This window comes from Scyliorhinus canicula, chromosome 14 (assembly GCF_902713615.1).
Source record: "Scyliorhinus canicula chromosome 14, sScyCan1.1, whole genome shotgun sequence".
Lineage (NCBI taxonomy): Eukaryota > Metazoa > Chordata > Chondrichthyes > Carcharhiniformes > Scyliorhinidae > Scyliorhinus > Scyliorhinus canicula.
The window spans coordinates 60,863,479-60,883,520 of NC_052159.1; the positions used below are offsets into that span (position 1 = coordinate 60,863,479).

General features: G+C 42.2%; 1 protein-coding gene across 4 annotated transcripts in view; it reads right to left on the reverse strand.

The window, feature by feature from the left end:
* The window catches only part of LOC119977444 (GRIP and coiled-coil domain-containing protein 2-like), a 179,186-nt gene that overhangs the window by 74,538 nt on the left and 84,606 nt on the right, over nt 1-20,042 (reverse strand). For 3 of the 4 annotated variants that reach the window (XM_038818360.1, XM_038818358.1, XM_038818359.1), the window contains exon 3: nt 11,205-11,299. The exons of the other annotated variant lie outside the window; for it this stretch is intronic. In XM_038818360.1, the coding sequence (XP_038674288.1) occupies nt 11,205-11,299 (95 nt within the window). The remainder of the gene's footprint in view (nt 1-11,204; nt 11,300-20,042) is intronic. 4 annotated transcript variants of the gene reach the window in all.

Here is a 20,042-nt window from a genome sequence, read left to right on the forward strand (position 1 = left end):
AGGGCTCCACCAGAATGGTTCAGGCAGTGGAAGCACTGCCAGAGTGGAAATGATCTGCTCCAATACATTTTACTTTCATTGTATATCTGCTACAATGTGTGCATAGGTTGCACTCTGAAGTCATATCATAGAAGATTGTGTGCAGTTTTGGTGTCCTTATCTGAGGAGGTTCTTGCTATGGAGTGAGTCTAGCGAATGTTTACCAGGCTGTATTCCTGGGAAGGCAGGACTGTCATATGGGGAGAAATTAATCGGTTAGGGTTATATTCATTGGAATTTAGAAGAATGAGAGAGGATCTCATAGAAACGTATAAAATTCTAACAGAATTAGACAGGGTAGATTCAGAAAGAATGTTCCCGATGGCGGGGGGGAGTCCAGAACTAGGGGGTCATAGTTTGAGGATAAGCGGTAAACCTTTGAGGACTGAGGTGAGGAGAAATTTCATCACCCAAAGAATGGTGAATCTGTGGAATTCACTACCACAGTAAGTAGTTGAGGCCAAATGTTGTGTACTTTCAAGAAGGAATTACATATAGCTCTTGGGGCTAAGGGAATCAAGGGATATGAGGGAAGGCAGGATCAGGGTATTGAACTTGATGATCAGCCATGATCATAATTCATGGCAGAGCAGGCTCGAAGGGCCGAATGGCCTCATCCTGCTTCTATTTTCTATGTATGTTTCTACATTTGTATGATTCACATTGTTAGCGAGATATAATGGCGCTATTGTCCGATGAGATACAAGTGAAAGTTAAAGTGGAGAACGACACACCAGATGGTTTGCCGTGATGACACCAGAAGGGCTGTGACGGAGGATCATGGTGTCTGGCAGCGAGATATAATGGCGCTATTTTCCGATGAGATACAAGTGAATGTTAAAGTGGAGAACGACACACCAGATGAAGAGATGGAAGAGCCAAAGGGACTTCCAGAATTCTGGCTAACAGTTTTCAAGAATGTGTATTTGCTCAGTGGCATGATACAGGAGCATGATAAGCCTATCTTAAAGCATCTACAAGATGTAAACGTTAAATGTTCAGAGCTTGAACAGCCAATGAGCTTCACTCGAGTTTAAGTTTGAGCCAAATGAGTATTTCGCAAATGAGGTAGTCACGAAAGTATACCAGATGGAGTCACAGCCTAACGAGTTAGATTTTCTATTTTTTGACGAACCCGAATTCACGGGATGCACAGGGTGCCAGATCGACTGCAAGAAAGGAAAAATGTCACACTGAAAACCATTAAAACGAAACCGAAGCATAAGGGTCAGAGTAATCGTAAAACAGTTACAAAATCTATACCAAATGACTCCCTCTTCAATTTCTTAAGTCCTCCTGAAGTTCCAGAGCCTGGAGTGTTAAATGAAAGTTCTGCAGCAAGACTCGCTGATGTCTTTGAAATTAGACGCCTCTTGCATGAACATATAATTCCATGTGCAATGTCATATTTTACAGGAGAAGCCATTGTAGATGACAGCAACTCAACTGTGTGCTGACTGATAACTGAAGAGATAATCCCCATTTTGGAGAAATTGGCTCCAGTGGCATACAGCGAGTCAGCTCATGCCACAGGAATGATTCCTGCAGTGGACTCCCCAATACTCAAGACTACTCCACTGAGAGACGTGATAGAAGAGCAGATGGATACATCTGCGTGCAGTTCTACAATGACAGATGAAACATATATCATCCTAACAGATGATGATGAGTCGCTAATCGACTTTTTAGCAAAAGACAACCCATACATCGTCACTTTGAGTGAGGATGAACCACCAATTGGGACACAAATACAAAATGAAGGAGCAGCATTACCAAAAGATAACACAACATGGTACCAGGTGTGCAAGAACCACCAAAAGATAACAATGGAGAAAACAGGGCAAAACAGGCTGAAGAACGAAAAGAGAAGATTCTTCCACTGACCTGGTGAACTACGGCTATTTGCAACTCAACGTAACAAAGGACTCTGAGGTTAGAGATGGAAGGTTTGAAGGCACCAAACACCTGGTACCATTTTGTGTTCTGTTATATAATCATTGGAATGATGTACACAGAACATATAGTTGTTTAACTATAAAGATGATTTATTAACAAGCACATGCAAAAGATAACTAGTAAACTGTAATTGTTATAGGTCAGGGTTTAGAGAACCCCAAAGTGTAAAATGGAGTTCACCTGACACACAACTTTTAATAAATTGTGGTATGGGGAGCACACGGCCCACTCTCCAGGTGATTCAGCAGAAATGGAAAAGTATTTTTTAAAGCAAAACAATGTTTATTCTATGAACTCATGTTTACCTTTTTAAAACATACAGTGAACATCTTAGCAACCATCAATACAAATACAGCCCCCAAAGAATACAACACTAAGTAATCCTTAATAAATTCACAAATAACTTTCAGAAGACAAAAGACCCTTTTCACACAAAGCTCAGTTTTAAATTCACTATTGAGAGCAGTTACCATGTTGAAATCAGCAAATGAACATTCATAAGCTTCATCACATCCTGCTGTTATTTCAGCTTCTCCAATACTAAAATGAAACCAAACCCACCCCGCAGCAAAAAGCCTAAAGCGAAAGTAAAAAACTGACAGACAGCCCAGCTCCACCCACTCTCTGACATCAATGCAGTAATAAACACCCATTTCTAAAAAGGTACACCTATTATTCCATAAAAAACACCCATTTATTAAAGGTACACCCACTACAGTTATTCTATAAAAACACTAATTTCTTAAAGGTACTCGCACATGACACCTCCCCCCAAGAAAAAAAAACCCATCAACTTCAAGATGGTTTAATTTTTCACATTTTCACCATTCTTTAAAAAATGCACACAGTAAATATACTTTTTTGTTTTAAAAAAACACACGCAGACACGTATAATTATATAGTCCATCTTTTTTCTTCTTTCTCCAACTGGAATTCTTCTCGATTGACAGTCTCTTTGAACACGAAGGTCTCTGCACGACCCATCCATTTCTTTACGCCTCAGCATTTCTCTTTAAAGTCAGATACTTTAGTTCAATCTGATCACAGAGTCCCTTGTAATTTTCCAATACAGGAGCATTGGTTATCACAGCTTTCAGGCAGTAAAATGCCTGTTGAAACTCCACTGCCCACTGAAATTTTCGACGTTTCTTCAGCAAGTCCATCAGTGGAGCAATCACACCACAAAACGTTTTCACAAATTTTCAATCAAATCCACTCATGCCAAGAAATTTCATTATTTCCCGTTGTCCCGAGAGTATTGGAAACTCCTCAATAACTGTTGTCTTCACATCCCCTGGGACCATTCGACCCCGCCTGATTGTATGGCCAAGGAAAGTGACTTGGGCTTTTCCAAATTCACTTTTGGCTAGGTTTATCACCAAACCCGCCTCCTGAAGTCTATCGAATAACTCCATCAGATATTTTAAATGTTCTTTCCATGTCTGGCTGAAAATTACCAGATTGTCGATGTATACCACACAATTGGGTAATCCAGAAACGACTTTGTTAGTCGTTTGGCATTTTTCATGCCAAATGGCATAACTTTGAATTGGTATCAACCATCTGGAGTCACAAAAGCTGAAATCTCCCTTCGCCCTTTCGGATAAAGGTACCTGCCAGTAACCTTTAAGTAAATCCAGTTTGGAAATAAAAGCGGATTGTCCCACTTTCTCAATGATATCCTCCAAACGTGGGATAGGATAAGAGTCCGTTCTTCTAACTGCATTAACCTTTCTATAGTCCACACACAACCACTGGGTATCGTCTGGTTTAGGTACCATCACTATGGGTGAGCTCCATTGGCTGCAACCCACTTCAATTATGCAATTTTTAAGCATACTCTCAATCTCTTTGTTAACCTGTGCCAATTTTAAAGGGTTAAGTCAATATGGATGTTGTTTGATTGGAACAGCATTTCCCACATCTACATCATGTATAGTCATTTTAGTACTTCCCAATTTATCTCCACAAACTTGCCCATGTGATATCAATAATTCTTTCAGGTCAGTCCGTTTTTCCTCTGGAAGGTACATCAACAATTTATACGAATTTTTAAGAACATCCTCATTTTCCAATTTAATTTGAGGTATGTCAAATTCACAGTCATCTGGATTTGGTTCGTCACTTTGAGTTAGAATCATTAAAACCGCCTCCTTTTTCTCTCCTTCCCTTTCAAAGTACTTTTAAGCATATTCGCATGACACACTTGGTGAGTCTTCCTTCTATCTGGTGTTTTTAACCACATAATTCACCTCACTTAATTTCCTTTCAATCAGATAAGGTCCACAAAACCTAGCTTTTAAAGGTTCACCTACACTGGTAACAACACTAAAACTTTATCGCCACTGGCAAAACTAAGACCTTTGGGTTCCTTATCCATTACCCTTTTCATCACAATTTGTGCAACTTTTAAATGTTGTCTAGCCAATTCACCTGCTCTATTTAATCATTTCCTAAAATTTGACACATAATCCAATAATGTAATTTCTGATTTCTCACTCACCAATTTTTCCTTAATCAATTTAAATGGTCCTCTTACCTCATGACCAAAAATGAGTTCAAAAGGACTAAATTTGGTTGACTCATTAGGTGCATCCCTAATTGCAAATAGTACGAATGTAATTCCTTTATCCCAATCCTCTGGATAATCGTGACAATAGGCCCTCAACATTGTCTTTCATGTCTGATGCCACCTTTCTAACGCTCCCTGCGATTCTGGATGGTACGCAGTTGATTTAAATTGTTTCATTCCATAACTTCTTTGATTAACCTTGAGCTAAAATTTGATCCTTGATCCGATTGTATTTCTATGGGTAGTCCATATCTAGTAAAGAATTGAAGTAACTTCTCCACAATCTTTTTAGCTGTAATATTACGTACTGGATTAGCCTCTGGAGACCTAGTAGACACATCCATTATAGTCAATAGATATTGATTCCCACTTTTCATTTTACGAAGCGGTCCTACGCAATCAATTAGGACCCTTGTAAAAGGTTCCTCAAATGCTGGAATGGTATTAAGGGAGCTGTTTTTATCAATGCTTGAGGTTTCCCTATCACTTGACATGTGTGACATGATTGAAAAAATTTAACTACATCTTTATGTAGTCCAGGCCAATAAAAAATATTTCTGGATTTTAGCTTGAGTTTTCCTTATTCCCAAATGACCTCCCACTGGTACCTCAAGTGCAACTCGCAACACCTCGTTTCTATACCCTACCGCCAATACTATTTGATGAACTTCTGCCCACTTTTCATCTGCCTGCATATGTAAAGATCTCCATTTTCTCATCAAGACATCACTTTTACGGTAATAACACTCTGGTATACACTCAGATTCCTCTTCCGTATATGGTTTCTGATACATTGGTTTTATTTCTACATCTTTTTGTTGTAACTCCACCAATTTTCCTGAACTAATATATCTGCCTCATCCTCACCTGTTCTTGTTCTTTTTCAACCATCTGATCAAAAATAGTTTCTGATAATTGCACTTCAACTTCATCATCACTCTTTGATTTCTCCTCTTGTCTTAACCTGTGACTTTGCGACCTTGTTACTACACAATCCGGAAAAATCCCAGGATATTCGTCCTTCAACACTTCAATTGTCTGATTTTCCACTGGCTTATCAACCACAGTAGGCATCACTCCCACCTGCAATCCAGCTATATCATTACCCAAGATAAACTGTATTCCTGGGCAAGATAGTTTATCTATTACTCCTACTACCACTTCACCACTCTTCACTGGACTTTCCAACTTCATCTTATATGATGGAACACTACTCCTCTCACCCTGAATTCCACATATTACCACCTTTTCTGGCAATATTCTTCCCAAACTACATAACTCCTCATCTCTTACCATTAAAGATTGACTAGCTCCTGTATCTCTTAAAATTGTGACTTCTTTACCTGCTCCTCCTGATACACATGAGTAAACTTTACCCACACAAGTAAATTATTTAAAGAGATCTGGCACCTTCTTATCAATCACCTCTTGATCAGGCTGTACAATCTTTTGCACCTCCTTCGCTTCAATTGGGCTTTCCTTTACCACTTTCACAAAACCCATTGTCTTATCCTGTTTTACCACATCAGCCTTCCCAGTGCTTTTCTTCAACCACCAACACTGTGACTTTACATGGCCTAGTTTATTACAGTGAAAACATTTGAAACTTTTCACGTCTCTTCCACCCTCCTGGATTTCTTTTTTAATCTGAGGTACACTCTCCTTATTATCTCCCATCAGATCATCTTTGCCTTTACCACTTGAGTATTTCTCATGTCCCCAGTTTCTATCCCTCACCGGCTGAAACTGAAACTGATGTTGGAACCCAAGCTTTGATTTATGAACTAATTCATAATCATCTGCCATTTCTGCTGCTAACCTCGCAGTTTTTACCCTCTGCTCTTCCACATGAGTTCTCACTACATCAGGAATTTAATTCTTAAACCCCTCCAAAAGTATAATTTTTCTGAGAGCTTCATACGTTTGGTCTATTTTTCAAAGCCCTTCTTCACCTATCAAAATTACTCTGTTTGAGCCCTTCAAACTCCATGTATGTTTGACCAAATTCTTTCCTTAATTTTCTAAACCTTTGTCTGTAGGCTTCAGGCACTAGCTCATATGCACCTAAGATGGATTTTTTTCACCTCCTCATACGTCCCAGATACCTCCTCCGGTAGTGATGAAAACACTTCACTAGCTTTACCTACCAGCTTTGTTTGAATCAGTAATATCCACATGTCCTGTAGCCATTTCATTTGTTTAGCTACCTTCTCGAATGAAATTTAAAAGGATTCTACCTCCTTCTCATCAAACCTTGGCAATGCTTGGACATATTTAACTCGATTCCCACCCAGCCTTCGACTTTGACTCTCTTTCTCACTATCCTCATCACTATCCTCAAACTGTACATTTCCCTTTACGTCTGCCAATTTTAACTGACTGTCATGTTTCATGGCCATTTTTTGAAGTTCAAACGCTCTCTCTTAAATTTTTTCCCTGATCTGTATCTCCCTTTCTCTTTCTTTTTGTTCTGCTAGGGCTATTCTTTCTTTTCTTTCTTCTCTCTCCTTTTCTATGTCCTCTCTATCTCTCTCTATTTCTTTTTCCTCTCTCTCTCTCGTTCTGTTTCCTCTCTCACCCTCTCTTTCTTTTTCCTCTCTCTCTCTCTTTCTTTTTCCTTTCTCTCTCTTTTTCCTCTCTCTCTCTTTCGTATTCAAGCTGCTTTAATTCTTTCTCATGTTCAAGTTGCATGATCTGTAATTGAATTTTTACCATTTCCAATGAGTCAAACTGTATCTCAGGCAACTTTAAATGCTTAGCCACTGCCATAATTACCTCATATTTTTGCATTCTGTCAGGTAATGTTAACTGCAATGTTTTTGCCAAATCTAACAGTCTGCTTTTAGTCTCTGTCCGTAAGGTAATGTGTGAACGCCTCCACCTCCAAAAACTTCAGAGCCTCTGAAAGAGCCATTGTCCACAACACACTCCCTACTTAAACTAGAATACCACACCTGAAAAGCAACCACAATATGATCACCCCTCACTGTCTTTAAGTTCACTAAGCCAATCCAATAGATAGACTTTTATCCCACTCAAGCCCTGCAATATGTTATGGGCCAGGGTTTAGAGAACCCCAAAGTGTATCATGGAGTTCACCTGACCCACAACTTTTAATAGATTGTGGTATGGGGAGTACATGGCCCACTCTACAGGTGTGGTACAGCAGAAGCGGAGAAGTATTTTTTAAAGCAAAACAATGTTTATTCTATGAACTCAAGTTAATGTTTTTAAAATATACAGTGAACATCTTAGCCACCTTCAATTAAAATACAACCCCCAAAGTATACAACACTAAGTAATCCTAAATAAATTCCCAAACAACAATCAGAAGACAAAAGACCCTTTTAACACAAAGGGCAGCACGGTAGCATTGTGGATAGCACAATGGCTTCACAGCTCCAGGGTCCCAGGTTCGATTCCGGCTTGGGTCACTGTCTGTGCGGAGTCTGCACATCCTCCCCGTGTGTGCGTGGGTTTCCTCCGGGTGCTCAGGTTTCCTCCCACAGTCCAAAGATGTGCAGGTTAGGTGGATTGGCCATGATAAATTGCCCTTAGTGTCCAAAATTGCCCTTCATGTTGGGTGGGGTTACTGGGTTATTGGGATATGGTGGAGGTGTTGAACTTGGGTAGGGTGCTCTTTCCAAGAGCCGGTGCAGACTCGATGGGCCGAGTGGCCTCCTTCTGCACTGTAAATTCTACGATCTATGATCAGGTTTAAATTCACTATTGAGAACAGTTACCACGTTGAAATCAGCAAATGAACATTCATAAGCTTGCAGAGATTCATACACACACTGCAGAGATTTCAGCTTCTCCAAAACTAAAATGAAACCAAACCCACCCTGCAGCAAAAAGCCAAAAGCGAAAGTAAAAAGCTGAGAGACAGCCTAGCTCCATCCACTCTCTGACATCACTGCAGTAATAAACGCCCATTTCTTAAAGGTACACCCATTACAGTTATTCTATAAAAACACCCATTTCTTAAAGGTACACCCACTACAGTTATTCTATAAAAACACCTATTTTTTTAAAGGTACTCGCACATGACATAATACAGATGATGGCTACTAAATTAATTCAGTGAATTCTCCTGGAGCTACTAAGTGCAACTATCTTCTTGTACGACTTATTACGAATTGGCGGGTGTGGTGAGCCACTTGATACATCTCTATTGCCATCAGCTGGTTGGAGGTCGCATTGCGAACTACATTCAAAATTATGCACAGGCTTATCACCGCAGCCAGGATACTGGGCATTGACCTGAATGATTTTCTGCCTGTTATTTTTGACGTGAGGTTACTGTTGTAATTCAGGCAATCATATTTGAACTCAGCAAGGTGCGAAAAAACATCGCTGTGATAAATGACCAGATATCTGTTTCTTTAGTGATGCAGTTGAGGGGTAAATGCTGCCCAGTATATCTCAAGAACGCCCTTGCTCTTCTTCAAATAGCACCTTTGCATCTTTTAAGAGCAGACAGGGCCTCGGTTTAATGTCTTACCTGGGACAATACAGCGTTTCACTAGTATTACATTGGAGGATCAATCTATATTATATATCCAATCTCTTGAATGGGGAACCAAAAGAAAAAATACTGGAAAATGTCAGCAGGTCTGGCAGCATTTGTAAGGAGAGAAAAGAGCTAACGTTTTGAGTCCAGGTGACCCTTTGTCAAAGGGGATTGGACCCCTGCCTTTCCAAGAGGAATTGCCTGCTGCGCGAAACCTGATGTACAATGCCAAAGAGATTAACTGATATATCCTATGTTGAGGTTCACTTGCAATGTTTGGCACACTTATGTACATTTTATAAAATGTCCAATTTGGATGCCAAATATCGAAAAATACTGTTCAGTCTCAAAATATTTGGAGAGTTATGGGGAAGAAGTAAGGAAGTAGATTGATTGGTTAACCCTTTCACAAAGTCCACAGGGAATTTAGAGGGCACGTCCGCCGTGGGCACAAATGTTGTTAGAGCCGCTAAACCTCGTGAGGGAGCTGTAATGTGATTTGCACCAGTGGGATCTCGGTTTGAGATCTTCCCCGCCCCCATGCTTTTGTTGTGATCAGGTTCATGCCCGAATTCGATTAATTTTAATAAATTTAAATATTCTTAAACAACTTTACGCCGTAATATCCATCAATGCTAGATCCTCCCCCCACCCAGTTGGCGTGACTTAATGCTACGCGAATCACGCCAGTGGGGGGGTGGGTCGAGGTGAATATAGCCTCTGGGTGGTGAGGGGCATGATGGGCAGTACGCAGTGCCAGATTGGCACTGTCAGGGGCAGGCCCTCTAGGGAACCCCATTGGGTGGAGGTCGGTTCAGGTCACCTCGATGTTTTTGTGGTGTCGTGGGGGAAGGGGCAGGCAGGGATGCCCCAGTCTTTGCGTGAAGGGTGGTGGTTGTCCTTCTGCATGTGGGGGTTGGAGGGTGTTCCCCTTGTCCGCTGGGGGTCCTGATCTCTGTGGTGGTGCGCCCGATCTTCATAGCGGTGGGCGGGTAGGAGGGGTGGGGTGGGGCCTTTATTATAACTTTGCGATTTGGACATCCTTTATAAATGGTGCCCTGATCTTAGAATCCTGGTTTACCTGATGTGTTTAGGCCCCATCCTCCCAGCTGGCTGTGTGATCTTCACCAGCACTTTGAAATTGCACAGAGTGCTGCTTAATCAGGCGAGAAAAGGTTCCTGTGTACCCAGCGAGTTTCACACAGCTTTTCCCGTCTAGTCCAGCATTCTGTGGAAATCTTGGGAAAATTCCGCTCCACATGCGCACAATGGGCTAAATTGCCTCCAACTGTACTGTAACAGCTCATGATTCGAACAACATCCCAAATAAAACAAGAAAATTCCAGTAATTTCCATCCTTCTCACTATTAAAAAAAGTTTGGATCTTATTTGTCTCTCTTGACTTCCCTGCAGGATTCTCCTAATAGATGTAATTTACAATCTGTCTTTTGGTGCTATTTCTGGCTCCGCATCAAAGTAGTTGGTGCATTTGAACTCTTAACCTCTCTGTTGATTTCCTTTCATCTTTGTCTCTGTCAGTTGTAAAGTGCATCGTCTTTCAAAGTCGGGCTTGCAAGGTCATTATTCTGCTGATCAGATCTCTGTACTTATTAACATCATTTCTGATGCTGTATACTAACAGTGTAAAATATTTCACAGTAATAGATGATGCTTTCTTTCGAGGAGCTGGTAATTTTGGAGGAAAGGTTGCCAAAGCATTTGACCTACTGAGAATTTAATGCATTTTTCCCCCTCTTAATTCAGGTTTCCAGCATCCACACAATGTTGCTCTTGTTTGGAAATTCAGGCAAAGATTTCCCAGGCTTGTGACAGTATTTCTAACGGTGCCCCTCCCTGACCTGAAAAGTTAGAAAACTACTGTTATTAGGGAGTTTCTCCAGCTTGAAAGGACCAGGCCTGATCATGGCTGAAACTTAAGAGTTTGAAAATAAATTGTCATAGGAAAGGGAGGTATGAATTGGAATAAATATTTACGGCAAAATACTAAATACCAAACGTCTTAAAAAACAGCACTGATAGATGAGTCGTTTTATATTAACCTACATTTTGTGGCCTCAGTATTTATAAATTGTGACGTGTACAGCTAGGAAAATCAGACCTGACCTATCCAAAAGAACCTTCAAATCTTGAATCTCAGTCTCTTTTTCTTGAAGCAGCTTCACATGTTTGTCACAATGCTTACATTGCACAGTTTCAATCTATATGAAGAAAAACAAATGTAATAATTATCATAAAAGCTTATGTTTCATACTTTTTATCATGCCTGATGCTTGTTGCATAAAAGTCTGCAATACAGCTTTATAACAATATGAATAGATGACATAAAATTTTTAAAAATGTTTAAATCTTTAAACATGCAGGCTTACATTAACACTGCAATGAAGTTACTGTGAAAATCCCGTAGTTGCCACACTCCGGCGTCTTCGGGTAGACAGAGGGAGAATTCAGAATGTGCCATTCACCTAACAAGCACGTCTTTCGGGACTTGTGGAAGGAAACCGGAGCACCCGGAGAAATCCATGCAGATACAGGGAGAACTTTCAGGCTCCACACAGTCAGTGACCCAAGCCGGGAATGGAACCCAAGACCCTGGCGCTGTGAAGCAGCAGTGATAACCACTATGCTACCGTGCTGCCCATTTATATTATATCGATGCATTCTATAGACCATCCCACCCAATCGCTCGACGACTGTGTTCCATTTGCCCCCTCCAATGCTGCCTCAGTTAACTATCAGCCTAACCCTCTATTCCATTTTCCCTCCTATGCTTATCTAACTTTTCCTTAAATGCATTTGGACTATTTTCCCCAACCACGTCCTGTGGCAACGTGTTCTACATTCTCACCACATTCTGGGAAAATAAGTTTCTTCTTAGTTGGCATTTTGATCTCTTGGTGACGAGCTTACATTAATGCAGAGTTTTGTTATTCCCCAGAACTAGAAACATTCTGGCTGGAATCTTGTGCTCGTGTTCTACCTGTGTTCTACCTTTCTCTTCCCCCCCCCCCCCCCCCCCCCCCCCCATCACCACCATCATCATTTTGAGCCCTTAGGTGGCCAAATAATGAACACTTCAGGGCTTCATCCCACTACTGCTGGTATTAATCCAGCTGCAAGGGAGCCTGTTGCCATGTTGTATGCATAACAGGTACAACTGTGCAGCTAATTTGACACCAAGAAGTGTGAGTGTCCCTTGATCACAGGGACTCAATGCCTGATCGAGGGACTGGAGGGTGGTACCACTGAGACCTAACCGCTGCACTTCTGCCGATCTCTGCATGCCTCGCCCCAGAATCGTCACCCCCATGAAACCTGTCCCACAACAACTGTGGCCTGAGTTGCTCTACATTCCTGGGACTCCACTGCCTGTCCTTTCGGCAGTAGTGATGGTCTCTTCGCTGCTGAGCACAAGAACTGCCGGCCTCTGACTGGCCGGCAGCTCTCGGTGCACGAGACGTCCACCCCCAGGATCATGATTCCGGGTAAGGCTCGCTGCTGACCTAACCACTACCTGATTGGTGTGTGGTTCGGCAGGCATGTAAGACTCTCGACTCCTCAACAATGATCTGCCCTCTGTCTCTACTCTATCAAACCTTTCAGAAATTTAAAGGTCTCTAATAAGTCATCTCTCAGCTTTCTCGGTTCAAGAGATTGGACCTTTTATAATTCCCTGACTGAAATAAACACAAAGTTCTGTTATCATCTTCATAAATCTTTTTGTACCCATTCCAGTGCCTCAATAGACTTTCTATAATTTGGCAACCATGATCTACAAGTGTGGTCTGATCAAATTTTGATACAAGTTTAGCATAACTTCTTTACTTTTTAATTCTGTCTCTAGAAATAAACCCCAGTCTTGGCTTAACTTTTCATGATCTTATTAATCTGCATTCCTATTTTTGTGATTTGTGCATTTGTACTCCGAGATCCTTTTGCTCCTCTACCCCATTTAAATTCTTATTTTCAAGTAATATGTAATCTTTCTATTTTAAATCAAGATGTAATACCGCATGCTGTGTTGAAATTCATTTGCCAGTTATATGGCCATTCTGCAAGCTTATTAAAGTTGGGTTCAATGAGCAAAAGGTTGTTGTTTTGGAAATCATTAAAGGAGAAGGAGAGTTGATTACCAGCACAGTAGTAGGAAGGTAACATTGGATTTAATCCCATTGAGGGGTTAATTTCTGGCTGTTGTCCAGTATCCTTTGATGGAAAGTGTGTCTATGTGGATTGAAGATGAATACAGCATCAAGCTTTGTTATTGCGTCTTCCATAGACAAATGTCCTACCAGCATGCACTGTCTAAGTTTACATGTGGCCATGTAGGTAAGGCAATCAGGGACTGCAAATATCTGAAAATTGTGCCTCTGAAATGAGGAAAGGGAAGCTGAAACAGGACATCATATACTCTCAGGACAACGCAATTCACTATTTTATTCATGATTAATGTGACTGAATCTGTAATTGACAAAATGCTTATTTCTTTTTCACCCCTCCTTCCTGGGTCATGCATGAAACTCAGTTGAAAGACATGGCTTGGGACGAGGTGCCAAAGTTCTACCTAAGCGACTCTTGAGCCAGATCCGTGGAGCTGGAGGGAGCCTAGTTTCAACTTTGTTGTCCAGTTTCCTGTCTCCCTCCTGATAACAGCACATATCCTACAGCGGCATTGATGAAATGAGAAACCCAGGGGTTGGAGAGGATTGTAACCATGACTCCACATATTCAGAGAGTGGCTGGTGGTACTTCCAACATTTGTTACAAATTTCTGATATTACCTGGAAAGAGAAATGAGAATGGTTGCTAGCAGTTCCTGTTGAGATGCCCATTGGATTGATTCCCATTCAGAAAATACAACTCCAGTCTTTTAGAATTCCCCTATCTATGAGTGAGGCTCAAGAATTTTGCGAGGGCTGTTAAATTGAGTAACTCATGGTTACAGTACACCCGATTCATCAAAGAACAGGGTTGGCAGACGAGGACGAATCATCAGGTTTCCTATCGCGCAAGCATATCGGCTAACTAATAGAGGCACACTTAGAGTAGCTAGATTGATTATATAGAGGCAGGAATTGAGATAAAATGGAGAGGCAGGAGGGGGCTGCAAAACAAAAATGTATTTAAACAAGTCTATCATAAGCTGCTCTTTAGAAATGTTGTATCTTTTAGCACAAAAGTAGGTGTGAATATGGGAAAAACTGCACAAATAATGCTTTCTGCAGAACATATGTTGTTAAGCAGTGGCAAGGGCAGTGTAACCTCAGACAGTGAAGTATAACAGTAATATTACACTTGAGGATTTTAAAGTATGATGGAAACAGTTTACTATTCCAGAGCAACTGTTGTCTTGAAAGGCTGCATGTCAGAGCAAATGTCTAGTCTTGCATGCATCCATCAAAATGACAGCAAATTTATAAATAGCTCAATTGATATGTAAGGAATGAGACTGCCTGAAAGATGAGAAGATGGAGATCTGTTCTCGAACTTGAGAGAAATATCAAGAATAAAAATAGAATATATTAAATTACCAAGAGTCCAAAAATATGGAATAAATGAGGGAGGAAATGGGTGGAAAAGTAACTTAAATTTATAAAACGTTTTTCATTCTATTCATGATTTGTTTCAGAAACATGTTTAGTACTAAATCCAAAAAGGAAATGGTTTCAGCAATAGTACCAAGATTTGTACATATGCCAAATCATTCTATATTTAATAGAGTTGTAATCTTAACACATGCCCATTCCTGAAAAGTTCAAAATCCACTGCCTCTATTCAAGTTATTGCAAACAGTAGCTGTCAAGCAGTAATTGAGTGTCTCAAAATTATTTCTAAAACGTTAAATGTCCCGAAGGACTGCATTAATGCATAACATTTTCAATGTAGCTTTGCTAAAAATTGAGGCATGTTCCTCAATGAAAATCCCAGTAGCACTTCTCAATTTAATTGGGTTGTATTCAAAAGAAGTCAACAAATCATCTTTAAAATGAGCTGTCAATATTTTCCAACTCCATCTTGACTTGGAACTGTGTGCCATTTCTTCACTGACTGTGGGTCAAAGTCCTGGAGCTCCCTCCCTAATAGCATTGTGAGGATTACCATTTAGCAGGAACTGAACTGGACAAGCCATGCATATACTGTAGCTACAAGAGCAGGTCAGAGGCTGAATACTGCAGTGATTAACTCGCTTCCTGACTCCCCAAAGCCTGTCCACCATCATCTACAAGGCACATGTCAGGAGTGTGATGAAATGCCCTCCATTTAGCTGAATGAGTGCAGTTAAAACAACACTCAAACTTGACATCAACCAGAACAATGCAGCCCTCTTGACTGGCACCCCATCCACAAATATTCACTCCCTTCATCATCGATGCACAGCGGCAAATGTGTATTACATCTACGAGATGCACTGCACCAACACTCCTTAGAAAGCACCTTTCAGACCCACGACCACTACAATCTAGACGGATGAGGGCTAGCAGACACAAGGCAAATCACCAGCTGGAAGCTACTCTTCAGGTCACTCACCAGACAGACTTCAAAATTTATCACTATTCCTTCACTGCCACAAGGTCACAAATCCCGCAACCCCCTCCCTAACAGCATTGTGGGTGTACTTACACCACATGGACTGCAGTGGTTCAAGAAGGCAGCTCACCATCATCTTCTGAAGGGCAATTAGGGATGGGCAATAAATGTTCGCCAGTGACACCCACATCCCATGAATGAATTTTAAACTACGCCACATAATTATTATCGATGGCAGTGGTTTCCGAAGATAAAAGCCTTTAAAAACTGGTGGCCTAGTGGATGGACCCAGGGTGATGGGGTTGGCTCTGGAGGCCCCCCCAAGGTTCCCCCACACTATGTTTCCTCTCCCACCCTGCCTTGCCCTGCCAGCCTGGCCCTAGCAATATCCCAGATGCACCTTGTTCCAAGCTCTTTGTTCCTCTTCTTCAGGGAAGTGACTGTAGTCACAGAAGTGGCCACCATTCCAGGAGTGAAGGAATCGTGGCCATTTTATTATCTTGCAGCTCTCGGAGGCAGGGCCTCTTCTCTGAATGGGGTGGAAGTCCTTCTCAAGTCATTTATGGCCGGATAGCCATTACATGGCTTTTGGGGGGCAGCTGTCCAAGGGAGCTTGACAAACAGAAATGTGATAGCTATTTCCAACTGAGAGGGCAGGTGAAGCCTCAGTTTAATCTAAAAGATGGCCTCTCTGATAATGCAGTACTCCATTAGTGCTGCATTGGAGAGTGGAATCTTGTGCTTCCCTGCTGGCAGGTTTTGCAGCTGGGGTGTATTTAGTCAGGTGGGAGAGTGGCGGATGGGGTCTCCTCCCATCATCCTGCCTCCACACTAATTAAGTCTGGGGCAGGGAGGCCCAAGGGCAGCCTTCTAGCCCCATCACTAATTGATGCTCTTAAGTCATCAATTAATGCTTGTTTTAGGGCCTCATTCTGTTACGGGTGGTATTAACTGGCGACGGACTCACTGGTTCTCTAGCTGACAGCTGAGACCCTTGTTGGCTCAACAAGATTCTGCCTGGAGTGTCAGCCTTGATTTTTCCATTTAGGTCCTGGAGTTGGACTTGAAACCACAACCTTCTGACTCAGAGGTAGATCTGCACCCCAAAATTTCTTTGGACTTCCACCATTTCTAGCTTTTTACCATTTAGAAAGTACCCTGTTCTATTTCTTTTAGGCCCGAAGTGGACAACCTCATATATGCCAGTACTGAAATCCACTTGTCATGATTTTGTCCAATCCTTTCATCTATCAATGACTTTACACTTCAATCTACAGTGCTGACAATGCAGTCTGTCTTTGTACCTTGGCAAATTTGTACATCTGAATTTCTATTCCACCATCTAAATGAATTCAGTGATTAGTTGAGGCCACAACACAGATACTAACAGGAACCACTAATAATATTTTGTCAGTTGGAGTACTCGCCCATTAAACTTACACTCTGTCTCCTCCTGCTCAGCCAATGTCCTAATTAGGTCATTAATGCCATTAGCTTCAACTTTAGCTTACAGTCCTCTTATGAGGGACTTTATCATATGCATTCTGAAAGTTCTTTTCCATAACCTTTGGTAGTAAATAGCAGCATGATTGACTACTGACATAATATTGTATTGAAGACACAATTTGGTGTAGAAAGGAGGGGCACATATTGATGCAATAAATGTGTCAGAACATTTTTCAGCTGCTCCTGATGATTTCAATCACATCTGAAAGCATTTTTTTTAATTAGGCATAAAAACCAGAGAAAATGCAGAATGAAATAATCAAAATATTCAAACTATAACGACATTTTTAAGCAAAAACCTCATACCATGGGCGAGATTCTCCGCAAATGCGGAGAATCGTAAAGGCTGCCGTGGGACAGGCCGTGACCCACGGCAGCCTTCACGGCCACTTCCGGGGCTGATTCTCCCCCCCCCCCGGGCGGGGCTAGGAGCACAACCCCGTGCGTCATGGCGGCGCGCCCTTGACGACAGTTGTCAAGGCCGCACGTCAAGCGTCACGGTGGCTGATGCGGCCGATGACGTCGGCCGCGCATGCGCAGTTGTCGTCTTTCTCCTCAGCCGCCCGGCAAGATGTGGCGGCTTGATCTTGCCGGGCGGCGGAGGGGAAAGAGTGCATCTGTTTTCGACGCTGGCCCGATGATCGGTGGGCACCGATCGCGGGCCTGTCCCCTCCCGAGCACAGTCGTGGTGCTCCCGTGCCAATTGGGCCTCTAGGTACCCATTTCACGACGGCAGCGAGCAGGTGTGTTTGCTGCCGTGTTGAAACGGGCGTGAAGGCCCGGCCCCTCGGCCTCGGAGAATCGCCGCTCGCCGTAAAAAACGGCGGGAGGTGATTCGTGGCGTGGTTCGGGCGTGGGGGAGGGGAAAATAGCGGGAGGGCGTGAAAAATGTCAGGAGGCCCTCCCGCTATTCTCCCACCCGGCGTGGGGGGCGGAGAATCGCACCCCATATTTTTTGTTGATTCCAGTTCTCCTGCGAATATAAAGGAAATTGAAACTACGGGGTAACTGGGAATTTTAATAATAGGTGCCAATCAAAATTGCTAATTAGAGTTGCTCGTTCCGTTTGACATTGATGGCAATAGGTTTCCTTGGATTGTCCTTGACCTTCACCCTGAGTTCAATACACATTGAAGTGTTGGGTTGTTCAGTGTGTAATAAATCTGGGATCACAAGACACTCTGGGGGTGCAGTATATTGTGTACGAAGAACAGTACTATAGGGTAGCATGGTAGCACAGTGATTAGCAGCGTTGCTTCACAGGGCCAGGGTGCTAGGTTCGATTCCCAGCTTGGGTCACTGTCTGTGCAGAGTCTGCACATTCTCCCCGTGTCTGTGTGGGTTTCCTCTGGGTGTTCTGGTTTCGTCCCGTAAGACGTGCTTTAGGCAAATTGGACATTTTGAATTCTCCCTCTGTGTACCCGAACAGGCGCCAGAATGTGGAGACTAGGGGCTTTTCACAGTAACTTCATTGCAGTGTTAATATAAGCCTACTTGTGACAATAAAGATTATTATTAAGATTAGGGCCTTCTGTAATTATCCATTCACTGCCTCTGAAGGCACAGCTGTGCTGTCTCATAGAGATACTGAGCACAGACTGGGTTCTTCCCCACTGGGAGAAGGAGAAAATGCAAAGACTCATGTGTGCCTTTTAGCAGCTGTTCATGGAGTAACATCTGCAGGTGTCTAAGTGATAGTAACATTAAGCTGCTGGATATTATGTCAAGAAGGGAGTAAAATAGAAAACAACTACAGAGGATAAATTTCCTCTTTAAATAAGACTGCAATTACAATAATCTGTGTTATATATTCAATATTACACTTGAACTGAATGCAGTATATCAGTGAGCTGGAAAGTATACTGAGTTTCAGCATCAATACACTGCACCAAATATTAAGGTTGGTCCATACATGTAACAGCCTGAGTGTCTGATCTCAGCTGAGCTATGGATTAAGGCACTGAGAATAATGCAGACAGAGACTCAAGTTACTTTTTAAAATATAAATTTAGAGTCCACAATTCTTTTTCTCCAATTAAGGGGCAATTTAGCGTGGCCAATTCACCTACCCCGCACATCTATTTGGGTTGTGGGGTTGAAACGCACGTAAACATGGGGAGAATGTGCTAACTACACATGGCCAGTGATCCGGGGCCGAGATCCAACCCGGGTCCTCGGCACCGTGAGGCAGCAGTGCTAACCACTTCACCACCGTGCTGCCCTACAGAGTCTCAAGTTAAACAAAGAGGAAACAAATACCTAAAAAGATAGAGACCTAGAATTTGGCCTTTTAACACCAGTTTTTTTGGTGCTCACCAGCCTACTAAGCTCCCATAATGGTGGGCATGAATCTCCTGAACACATATTCATGGAGATGCACTATCCAGCATCTTTGTTAAGGCAGCAGGAGTGTTCGTCAGGAACACTTAAAGCTCCATACAGGATCCTGTATGTCTCTCAGAGCTGCTTCCAACATTCAAATGCCTCAGCCTCATCATGTGCTGAATTTGTACACCACAACATGGCACTCTAACTGACAGGAAGGCCCCTTGACCAACACTATTTCAAGGAATTATGCACGTTGTTTGCTGTGTATTGTTTCAGCCACATGGTTAACCTCTGGATGCTTTTTGTTGTGTTTCATCACTCTGTAAAGTTCACTTTGTCTACACAGATGAAATAGTCTGGCTGCAAACAGAGAGGGTCTCATTGGTCACTGGGCGCCTTTGGGCTTGGAGCAAGTCGGACAACAGTAGGATAAACAGAACAGAAGTAGCTGCAGGAAAGGAGGATGAGGAGAACATTGCAGCAGGCCAAATCCACAGGGGGTATTTAGTGAACACTTTCCCTGCATTCATTCTACTCAAGAACATGTATGATGCATCTTCAGCAAATCAGTGCCAGTGACTC